General features: G+C 29.5%; 1 protein-coding gene across 2 annotated transcripts in view; it reads left to right on the forward strand.

Moving 5' to 3' along the window:
* LOC119677337 (protein neuralized) overlaps positions 1-13,108 on the forward strand; it is a 38,603-nt gene that overhangs the window by 13,256 nt on the left and 12,239 nt on the right. The window contains exon 1 of one of the 2 annotated variants that reach the window (XM_038088636.1): positions 1,200-1,445. The exons of the other annotated variant lie outside the window; for it this stretch is intronic. Coding sequence (XP_037944564.1) covers positions 1,304-1,445 — 142 coding nt within the window. The 5' untranslated portion in view covers positions 1,200-1,303. Of the gene's footprint in view, positions 1-1,199; positions 1,446-13,108 lie in introns of those variants that run through there. 2 annotated transcript variants of the gene reach the window in all.

The raw sequence follows: 13,108 nt of genomic DNA on the forward strand, positions 1-13,108 counted from the left end.
TCAATTACAAATGTTTAGCGATTATACAAAAAATATTGTAATACATTAACTATTTGAAATAATTTATAACATATAATTTCAAATGCAATAAATAAAGTAAGTCTTATGGTAATCATTTAAACTGACAGGTTTACCAACACCGCGTTATCGAATCTCAGAATAGGCAGAATAGGTTCCTCGGGGAGGTATGCAGGTCTGAGGTCAGTTACTGCTTAGTCTGATGAAGTGATAAACAATAATCCAGTCGAGGCGTACAGAGGGGTTATGAGGAAACCTGGCAGTTAATAGAGAGTAAAACTGCTCAAGTGCACTGACTCAACTAGCATCAACATAATAATAAATATTATTAATAATATTTAAAAAGTTTAAACTAATTTTCTTGATCCTTATAAATACTGGAAACTAATGTAGAAACCGTACAAATGTGATAATGAAATGTGAAATGAAAAAGTTTTCGATTATGTATGTTGAAATTTTGCAAATACCTTTGAAATAAAGTCTGTAGAGAAAATAACAATAAAAATTATTGTATTAAATTTAATGATTTGTGTCCATTTATAAGGGAGGTTTCACGCATACTTATATAGTATGATACATAGTAGAATCTAATGTAAAAAACGTACAAGAAAATAAATAATGAACAGCTGCATGTTATTCTGCTACCAAAGTTGATTTACCTCAATTTATTTATATCTGCCTGCCATGCACGGCACTGCTGCAAAGGCTTCAGTTCAGGTTACTTGTTAGGTCTAGCAAACATTTGTTTGTTCATCACAGTTTACTCTCACTCTCACTCTCTCTCTCTCTCGAAATTTGTATCTCTCCACATACTGTAGTTGTTAACGTACTCCATGCATGTCGCATCGTACATTTGGTTCATTGAATGGATTGATATTTTAGACGGTTTAGTCACTTTGTTCTGCACGTTTAGGGTTCAGTTATAAATTTTAGTTCAGAGCGTTTGGGTCGGTTGGAGTTTATTCGGTTTTTCGACTTTATTTATTTTGGTGGTCGCGTTCGCAGTTGTTTGGATATTTGATTTTCTAATTGTTTGAGAAACGAACATTTTGCAAAGTTTGATCGTTTTACGGCGTGGGGAAATTATTTTAGCAAAACTTAAACTGTTACCAAAATAAAAGTTAAAAAAAATTCTTTTGAAACAAAAAATATGTGTTATGTGATTTTATAATATAGTATAGCCGTATAGCCGTATAGCCGTATAGCCTAATATAGTTTGACTCTACATAACGATACAAAATATATTAAAAGTGATAGTTTAAAATTTTGAATAAACTGCAAAAAAATGGGCTTATCCAATGTTTCAAGTGGTTATATGCCACAGAATACTGGAGGTCATGTTGTTGTTATGGGAAGTCCAAATGATAAAATATCGAGCAAGAAAAAAATTCATTTGCTGCAAAAGATTAAAAAACGCTTCGGCTTTGGTTAGTATAAACATTTTTTGCCTGATATATACATATATAATGCAGTATATGAGCAACTGCATGTATTTTTGCATAACAAAATATCTGAACAAAATCCGTTTAAAAACTTTATTTATATGTAAAAGTCAAACAATGAATCTAAGAATACATACTTATAATTCGCGATTTAAATTTGTGACATCGCTAGAACTGTATAGACAATAAGTTGCAAGTTATTTTTATTATATATAAATTTGTTGCTTTTAAAACCATATACATATGTACGTACATATATAATTCATAGTATTTGTGACACTATTAAAGTTCTATTTGTTTAATTTTATTTATGTGCAGATGTATGCACGTGGTGCTGTATAGAAATAATAGTTATTTCATTATATATATACATATTGTGGGACGTTGGGAGAGCGCACCGTTCAACAAGTACCCCACTGAAGTGAAGTATTAGCTGAAGTAGACGACTAAACAACTTGGGTACTCTTTCATCCTTCGATTCCGTTATTGAGTTAAAGTTAAAGCTTCCATTCGCATAACTACATCTCTTGTTATTGTAAGCAGCTCATTTGGTTTGAGGTTGCCTGCCAAGTCATCACCAACCCAATGGTGTCTCAAGACAGTCATCCTCTTGCTCACCACTACTGGACATTAACACAATATGTACACCGTTGTCTTGTTTTCTTCTAGGCATAGTATGCAAGTGCCTTCCTTAACAAGAGTTATCTTTTTGAGGTGATACTTGAAGTTTCCAAGTCCAGTAATCAATGAGGTCAGCCAGCTCAGGGTGCTCCGTGGATGGCTAAGCACTTTTATCGCTTCCCTGGCCAACGGTTTCGGTATTATGGGTTTAGTCTGTCTATAAGTGCTCATCTCCATCTCCATCTGTTAAGAGGAAATGAACTTATCCACTTATCGACATAAGCTGCAATCATGTGGTAGCCCAAAGTAGTCAGTTATTTCCTATTGGAAGCTAGTTGACTATTTCATTCGTTTTGTACTTAAAAAAAAAATTGAAAATATGGTCTTTTATACAATATGCAATTTCATGTATCTATAAAACAATCATTTTGATAGTCATACATTAAAAACATGTTCATTTAGTTAAATATGAATATACCATATAATTAAATTCTAAACTAGTATAGTCAATTTAAAAAGATATGTATTTAAATTAAAAGTAATATAAAAAAAGTCAGTAATGTCTTACCGTATTATGCAAGTATATTGCAAATTTTAATACATAATTAAAATCAAATGAAGTGTTGTAAAAACTTCATTATTATAATATTCTATATTATATGTATTATATGTACCATGTATTATATATACAAGGTATTTTACTCTAAAGTCCTTTAACTTTTGAAGTGATTTCTTGATGGATGGATGTTCTTCTGTGTATTCTTCCTTAAAACAGATTTAACTCCAAATAATGAATGCACTATTTCTGAGATTTTGACCTTAGTCAGTACTTTTCTAATGATTTGAGCAGTAGTCATTAAAACCGAATTCAAGTATCTAACGCGTTCAGCGTCATCGGTATTACTGTTGTACTAGATTTGTAGAGCATTTTTTTAATCAAGCAACAGTGTTTAACCGGCAAAATTATGAACAGTACTTTTACTCCCATAGCTAACATATATCTTAATGATAAAATTTTGGATAGTTTTGGATAGGAACTGCCAACAAAAAAAGAAAATGTTTGTATTGTTGTTTTAGATTAAACTCAATTTTTGAATTCCATTAAAATTGTTAAAATTTCTATTTAAGAATATCAAACCTTTAGCGTTTTAAAGTATTCGTGAGCTTTCGCCTAACATATTCGATGTGAAAGATTTTAATCAGTATCTTTTCGCATCGTTAATTTTGCAACGTGTAGTGAGAATTTTTAGTATTTTCTCAAGGAAGTTTGATATTAATAAGAAAATAAAAACAGTTATCCATACATTGTTACAGTACAGCAAATACAATAAGAATATTTTCTCAATACAGTGGACCCTTGGTAAAACGAGAAATATAATCATAAGTGCAATTGGTTTTTCGAATGAGTTTTATTTTCAACGTGCGTTATTTTAAGAGAGCATTGTTGGTATGTTTGTTCTTTGCAAGTATCGTTTGCTACTTAGAGGGTTTGTTATATGATATATTGGTTATACAGAGAGTCTACTGTATATGTACAATATATTGCCATACAAGTAAAATAAATCCAGCTCCCTCCTTTCTGCACGCAAATTTACAAATAAAACAAAAAAATTTTAATTTATAATTTTTTTAGAATTCTTTTTTCAAGATTAATACTCTTTCTTATCCAGTTGCTTAAAAGCAAATTTTTTTTGTATATACATTTTTAAATTGATGATGTTTTATCTTGTTAAAGGCATTAATTCCCACATGTTATAGCATAATAACATTTCTATTATGTTTAATGTTAAATAATTAATTAACGAGAATGAAATGAACATACGAAAAAATGTAAAATAAAACAAAATTGGACACCGAGTCTTCTAATCATTGTAGGAACTCATATACTCATATACTCATACACGTATATAAAAACACATCGACCAGATTAAAATTAACAAAAACATAAAGCGCTGTTAACAATTAAGTAAAAATATTAAAATTTTGGCTGTGCTTTTATGAGTGCCTCAAACTCCTACAACACCACACCCTATCCTACAAATATACTGGTTCATACGTTTATACGTACGGCACACCATACCATATGATAGCGTAGACATTTCAAACTTTTTTGCGGCATTAAGACAATCAAGAGCCGCCATATATACAAACGTACAAACTTTGTTGAATTGTTTTGTTAATGATGCGCCGCTTGGCGCTGTGAATATAAATTCATTTCTTATTGCTTTTTACAGCGATCTCGTGCACACATTGGAATCACCTTAGCTTCCAATAGGAATGGCCGACCGACCAGTTGACTTCAATGTTTTATGAATGTTTCTGCTTAAGACTTGAGAGTAAGAAGTAACTTGAAGCGCACTTCTTCACAAACTGCATTTCATTCATTTTTACACATTCTACAACTGAGAAGAGTCAAAGCCACAACACGCCAAAGTTCATTGTGTTTGGCTTTTTTCTTTTATTGACTGCGGTTAGTTTTGGTTTCCAACCTAAAAAAAACCCAGTAGGCATATCAGTTTGATGTCTAGCGGTTTGTTTCCGAATCCTAACTGATTTTTTTTATCGTCAATGCCAAAAAAAGAATATCACTAATTTTGTAGATGCTTCTAAATAAACATTTTTGATTTTTGATTTTACAATTATTTTAAGACAAGCTGTAAAAACGAACGGTCCAAATAACATATTATCCATACATTGGAATCTTCTTTTTTGAACTATACCATATGGATTTCTGATTTACTTCAAACAAGAGATATTTAAATACATATTTGTATAATATTTCGTATTGAGTATTATTCTATTTAATTCTGCTATTGTTTAATTAATAATTATATTGATCCTTAAGTCAAAGATTGTGCACTCGTTGTGTTTTATATCCGTCTTTATTCGGTTGAAGCTACTTTATTTTTAGAAAGAATTTGATAAATATTAAAATTGAACTATTATAAAAGTAGTATTTTATATACAACTGGTTACACTGTATATAAGATATTATTTTATATAAATGCATTTATAAAAATGCATTTCCAATTACATTTTTGTATCTACAGTCAGCATAATGAGGCCTGTTAAACTGTTTTTATACATCAGTACCTAGATTACCGGCAACTTAAGAGTTAATTCCAGTTTCAGATAAAAGGGAAGGGAGGAGAATATGAAGGGAGGAGTACTTCTTCAACTTCATATAACGAAAATTGTTGCATTTCTTCAGCTTGATACATATCCATATCCATATACAATATTAGTACAATCTCTTTGTACCCTTTATATTACTATATGAATTTAAAAAACAACAAAAATTGCAAGCTTATAGTTTGACGATAGTGTCAACGTCAACGTTACTGATAATATTTTCAGCGGCAAGCTGCCGTTGGTGTAACCTAACATTTTCTACTGTTTAATAATACCTTTCCCTGTAAATTGAAGTTGTGAAGAGAGAGGCGCTCTTCTTATTACTATTTACACCAAATAATTTATATTGTAGTTGTAAGTTAAAGCTATAGTTGTAGTTGTAGTTGTATGATTTTATGTTTATTTTGGATCTGAAGAACCCAAAGTCCAGCATTTCCTTTCGACTAAAGAAGAAACAGTCTGTTGCGACTAAAATGTCTAATGACTTTTAATAATCTCATCTGCTTATACGTCAGACAGTAACTAAACCGGTACTAGCAGTAATGTTTAAAGCAACTTGATCTTATTTAACATACATATTAAGAGAACCATTTTTCAATTTTCTCATGCACTCGTATATCTAATCTAATTTACATAATCGCACCGTCAATTAGTTTGCTCGCAATAAACAGTAATTGTGTTTGTTGGGTTATATTTATTTCCATTGTATCCATATCCATATGGATCTTACTAAATTGATGAGACCCTCTTTAATTGTTATACAACAACAAGAAAAAGTGGTGAAGTGGTGAAGTGCTTTCTCAAATTATTTACGATGTTAACTTACGGTACGCGAGAAGCGCAAAAGCTTTGAAACACATAGAGGCACGTAATATGTACGCATGCAAACTTTGCTCATATGTATGTTACAATATATCAAAGATAGTCAACGTTTATCAGGGATTCAGAGATCAATCGTTTTAAATTTGAAATTTTTCATTTTATTTTGTTTATATGTGCATCTACTAGATACACTGTGTATGTGTATATGTGTGCATGAATTTCCTCCTATAATTTCAGTTTGTGTACTTGCAATGGTTTCGTTTAACTCGAACTCCGCTGCAGGTAATAATAATAAACAAAAGACGCTGCAGAACAGCTGCTTGCGCTTGCGATCATCCTCAAATAGAAATTGTTTTTATTATTTTTTGTTGAATTTTTTTTGTTATTTTCTTGTAAACTCAGCTTCTCACGGTTTACTTTTAACCTATATTTGTTGTTTTTATAGCTTGGATCTTGCGTCTTGCATCTTGTATCTTAACAGCTAAAAAGGCGCTTGCCTCAGCGTGTTTGTGTAGTTGCTGTTGGCTTAGCTGCTTTTGTTATTGAGCAAATGTGAAAAGTATTTCATAGATAATTTAAATGTCCGTTGTTTGTTAAATTTTTCTGTTTGACTTGAAAAATCAAGTTCTCTCAATTTTGTTAACACTCAATTTAATTTTAAATATTTCACAATATTTTGTTTTTTGAACTTCAGTGCAAAAGTAAAATCTATTATCTACATTTTTTTGTAGTAATTCTTTCTTACTTACTTTGCATATGAGTCATACTGATTTTAACCACGAAAACATATATGGTTATAAGTGTATTTATATATGTAAATATATCACTACTTTTATAATTTGATAGACAAAAAATTCAATTGAAGTTTTGAGTATATTTGTATATTATTATATAGCATTTAGGAGTTTTTTTTTTTGTTAATTATTGTTTGAAAAAAAAAGTCTAACGAATTTTATCTAATTGGTATTTTATTTTTATAATTTATAATGTTAATGATACTCTACTTACTTGGTTGACTTGGGTAAGTTTTATTTCTTAAAATCCCCAACCCATGCATCAAGATTAGTACTTAACTCATATCACGTTTTGTGTGTGTTAATTAAAATTATAGAAGGTATTTTTTTTTATTTATAAAAATACTTACTATAAATAAATGAGTGCATTTAGTTCATCAAGATATTTTTTATTATAGTAAAGGGGACATTGGTGACTATAATATGTATTATAAGTATTCCAAATGTGTGACGTAATAAAAAAACAGGATAAATTCAATATGAAAAAATTCTTTTACAAAATATAACCCAATATTCGTAGAGATATATTAACATATATTATTGTTAGGGAATGTGGCACTGCGACCGTCGGCTCTATTGTGCCCCCTTCTGGGTTTAAAGTATGTCTCTAAGCCCTGTTGCGTCAATAAAAAGTAGTATAGAACCTACTTTACAGAGTTTTATTGCCTCTTCCGTAATAATATAAATGATCAAAATTTCATTTTTTAATGAAATTCATATGTTAATTATCGAAACTTATATAATATATAAATTTAAAAATTGATCAATTTGGTCCAATTGGATGTAGCGCCATGTCAGCTTGTTTGAGCTGAATGCATAAACATAGAAATGTTTATGAATGTATGTATCCACTTCATATATATTTTGTCCTGCTTATCATCCATATTTCTAAATCAATAATGTTAAGTCAAGGCATCATTTTATGGTTTTTCATACATTTTTTATAACATTTTTTTTAAATTAATTTGTGTTTATTGAGCGTGAATATCATTTGCATATCCATGTATAGTTAGAATTGGTTTCAGTATTTATTTGTTCGTCAGCAATTTGCCACACACCAATATCTGTCGATATTAATTACGCTAATTTATGAGCGCACATAATAATTCGGCAACTTAAAAAAACAAACAAACAGTTTTACATAAAATCTGAATTTTGAGCAACTTAATTTAAGGCGTTATTAAAATGGCGTAGGTTATTCTTACAGATACATACACATACGATGGAAACTACATATTGTAGATTGGTGTTTTTTTATAAATCCAAATTGACATTCTTGCACGACTTTAAACTTGACTCAGAAGCTGACTAGGATATGCTTAACTGCTCAACCTACCATAACACAAATCGTCGAGAAATCACTGTTTAAAATTGGCTTAAAACGTAATTGCTGATAATAACGATAGAACAAGAGTTGGTGTTAGTGTTGGTGTTGGTGGCGCAACGGAGTTCGATGCAGCTGTCCCAAGAAACCCCTGCAGTTCGTCAGCACTAGCACTAGTATGCTACAATGGTAATTGCATGAGTGCAAGATTGTCAGATTGTGAGATTGTAATAATGTGACACCAACAATTTTAGTAGGTGCATATTTTTCGTATTACTCAGTCAGTTGATTTGTGTGTTGTACCTGTGTTTTTATCTTCACATATAATTCACTACAGCAAGACAATTGGTTAACCTTTTTTCTACTATGCCCGGTTTACCTGTATCTGGTTTTCTTACAGCTGCAAATAATATAAGGGATTTTTTAAAATGTTCATGTATGCTAGTTTTTGAAACTCTCCATAGGTAGTCGGTACAATTAACAAAGATAAAAAAAATGTCTATGGGTATAAAATTTATAATCATTTGTCGAATTTTGTTTAATGTGTTTGGGTCTAATAAACTTAACAAATATGGTAGTGGTAGTACTGCCTGTCTTTAAAATTTCGGGTTTATAATGGATAAAAATGAAGTATTTTAAAAAATATATTAATTGCAAGATATTAACCCTATTTCGAATCTATCACTGTGAGTTTTCGGTAAACTCACAGCTTCGTACAATATATTTCGATTTTTACTTATCAGTCGGGTTTTTGGAAGAGTTCATTATTATTTTTTAATACATCGAACACCCCCGCAAGAAGGAATCAGGTATGAACAAATAGTCACTTAAAACATTAAAAACCGCCATTAAACATGTTACCGCCATTTTTTTCGACGGATACTATTAAATATATTGCAGTTAGTGGAAGTAATCTCTAAATATTACTACACACAAGTAAATCTAAATCCGTGTTAGGTACGCATAAGTAACCTGTCAGGTCCTTTATTCATCATACTTACCACAGGGAGAGAGTACTTATCTGTGTATAAGCAAGTCATCAAGTCATCAGTGTTATATTATTTTCTTGAAATTTAAAAGATCAAAAACATGATCTTAAGAGAGATATTTAAAATTTCTTGGTATGTCCTTGTTATTTTGATATACATAGTGATCATTATGTTGATAATTATGTTAAATGCATTAAGTTTAAAGCGCCTAAACTATAAATTAGAGCAAAACATATGGTCATCCTAATAATTCTTTAGCTGCGCTATGAAAAATTCACACGACTAAGAAAAGATTTGCTTTGGGTCAGTTGAGTGAGGGGCGCTGACTCTGAGCTTCAAATTTGGCAGGGCACGAGTTCGATTTCTGGTACTTGCAGTCTCAAAAATTTTTTTACGAATAATTAAATGCAAGAATTATTTCCAGGATCACTGATGATGGGTATTTGGCAATACTCAATACAGCTGTATGATCAGCCAAAAATCATTTTTGTTGTTGTAGTTCACTACTGTTTAAAAAAAACTCTTTATTAAAAATCTATAAAATAAGTCTTAGAGTATTCTTTAACTATATGTTTATTTCTTAACTCAACATTCAAAAAAGTAATAACTTCTTTTATTAATTTTTGAATTGCTTTGAAAAACCTTTCACTTATCGGATCCGTCCACACGCGTTTAAGTAAGATTGTTTACCCAACTAAAAGTAAACATAATTAAAGTATAACAAATATCAGTTAACTGAAATAAATGATTTTGTTAGATAATATATAAATATATCATCAATTATATTTTCATATGAATTTTTCTTATCAATATTAATTGTTTTAAATGCTTTTTATCAATAAAAAAACTATATAAAAACTATTATAAGAAACAACTGAAGAAAACGTTAGGTAGGTATGTATGTATAGAGTTTAATTGATAAATTATTAATCTGTAGAACCTTTATTGTAAATTTATTGTATTTTTTAATAGTACTGTGTAATAGTTGACATTTAGAGTGACTTTCACACAGTATGTATCTCAGCGGTATTTAATTGGTGAATTGGCGGTACTATGAATTATTGATACCTGCGATTAAATAAAATCAAAATGAGTATTTTTATGCTTCTTTAAGGTCACCTTTTTCCATTTGGAATTACCTAATTCACCAATTTTTTGTGATGAAGCAGGATTCGTATTTCATGTGCAATCCGCAACGGCCTTTGCATCGCATTATTTTTGTTGCATTTATGTTGCATACAACATTTTACATGCTAATGTATCTGTACTTATTGAATTTTGCATTTTGCATTTTGCTGTTGCAGGCAATTATTTTGTTAAATTTTTTACAGGCTTACAGGTCCATGATATCTGCTTAGTTTCGTACTCAGTGCTGAATTTTACTGTTTTCATATTAAAAGGAACGTTTTATACGAATTTGGTATCGTGGGAATATATTTGATTTTCGATTAGTAATTTTTATTTATTCAGTTGCTTGTATATGTTTTTGCAAAGCTCGGATCAGTCGCGTATTGAAGCTTAGCTTTTTTAAGTTGAAGCTTTTCGAAGCGTGGGAAATTACTGTAAGAAACGGTAATTCAGGTTTTTCTAGGTTTATTACCAACATTGTTGAGCCAGCGTTACTCAAACCGTGTTGTTAATAGAGCGTTATGCAAAAATTTTAGTTGGGAGCATACGTAAAAAAGTAACTGATGATGAAGTTTTAACTAAAAGATATAAAATTGGTGAAAAAACCTTCTGGATGTTCATCAATGTGATAAAATTTTGCGATTTGCGAATTTGATAAATTTAATTAAATTGATTTTAATATCTATTGTGTGTTTTATCAAGACATAAAAATGGCTATTTTTATTTTTATTTTTATTTTTTTAAAGCACATAAAATAATAATTACATTTTTATTGACAGTAGCTACACCACCACTAATTACGTTATGTAAAATTATATCAGTGTTAACTGGTTTATTGTTTTTTTTTTCGAGAATATAAAATGCATAAATTTGAATATGTGGAGGGGGTAATTTCTTCAGATTTAATAGCATCCACATCGTCAAGCTCATACTTACATAACTCTCAATCTCCTATAAATATCTTAAATTTACACTCATTTTTATCATAAATATAATACTTTATAAATTGCTACTACATAAGAGTCTAAACTGGTATCAAGTTCAAAAACTTTGCGAAGCAATGGAACTCTGTCTCAAATCAACTGAGATCACATTTATGTTTACAGTGGAAAACTTTAACAAAGCTATAACTGGGTTACACATCTGGAATCGGTTTATAATAATTGACTATTAACACACTATGTTCTACCCTAACTTGGATTAGTATAGTTTTTATTGTCTTGTATAGTGGGATTCTTTTCAGCAGAGAATAGAAATATTATACGCAATCTCGTCCGGGAATACTCGATATACATGTTATAAGCAAAATATACAAAATTGGTATTAAATTGAAATCTTAATTTAAAAAAATTTAATAGTGATTAGTGAATACAACCCAAAAAATATGTGTGAATCTATATAACCTGCAACTATACTTCCGTTCCATTCCATATAAATGTGAAGAGAAGTTTCCTTCTCTCTTCAACATTGTTTGCAAAGAATTTATTATTTTATATCAATTTTCCCATAAAAATGAATTAACACTTTGCTGTTTTCTATTATATCTATTTTCTTTGGAATTTACATAAAAGAATATTATGTACACATGTACGAGTATATATATTTTCCATTATATTTGCTGTTATTTAGCGTGTGACTAAATTGTGATTTTTCTTGAAAGCTTGAATGATTTTGAATAATTTCATGCTTTCGAGTTTCAAGTTTATTAACTTAAGAAATCTAAAAACTTTATAAAATAAAATAAAGTATCTGATTGTATGCTTTTGCAGTGAGTTTTTTACATTTCGGAATGACTTGGACAGAAAGCCTTAAGAATTTACTTACTTTCGCCGTTCTCAGCACTTCTAGGAGATGAATGATATAAAGAAAACGTTCTTGTGCTTAATTAATTATTAGTTATTAATTTATCTTAATATAGATAAAATAATATCATGTAATGATGCTGTCATATTTTCTGTATTGAAGTAATATCAGCAAGCATTTTAGATATTATTTAAAAATAAATAAATGTATTAAACGTTTTTTAAAGAAAAATTTTAAGCTCAGTTAAGAGGGTTTGAGTTTAACTTAATATATTACAACAATGAAATAGAAAGTATGATCCGTAGGGGAAGATATTGTAGAATCTTTGAAGTCAAGTGTATTTGGTAATTAGTTCATGTCTGCATATTTTATGATATACGATTCTACATAGTTATAGACTGACGATAAAAATACTTGAAACATGCTTAAATGTAAAGAAAGAGAAGGAACGACCATATACATGATGGAAACCTGGAAGCGGGATAGCTTCCATCAACAAGTTGAATTATATAATTTTAGTGTTTCAGTTGTTTATTATTATACTATCATTTACAGTTGTAAATGAATAAGACAAAAACTTTGAAACGTCCACAACTTAATAAATAAAATATCTATGTAAAAGATACATATAAAAATTGTTTTTTTTTTGTTTTTTTAATTGTACATTACCCTTTTGAATAAACAAACACATTAGCATGTGAACGAAAGTGAACTCGAAACAATTAAATATTAAAAATGTATATATTTTCGAATTTATTACATATTATTTGAAAGATTTACATATAAACTTTAAGGTAGCACATATTAAACCATAAAACGCTTTAATATATTAACCATTATCTGACTCAATCTCAAGCATAAAATGCAATATCCGTTCGATTTCACCTTTATTATTAATAATTTGTTTAGTCTATGAATTTTTTAATTAATTTGATATTTAAAGCTGAAATAAATTCACCCACTGCTATTATTACAATAATTTATCTAATAATTTGTAAACTCTTTTAATCGATAGTTTTTATATGGGCGTAAGTA

Source organism: Teleopsis dalmanni, chromosome 2 (assembly GCF_002237135.1).
Source record: "Teleopsis dalmanni isolate 2A chromosome 2, ASM223713v2, whole genome shotgun sequence".
Lineage (NCBI taxonomy): Eukaryota > Metazoa > Arthropoda > Insecta > Diptera > Diopsidae > Teleopsis > Teleopsis dalmanni.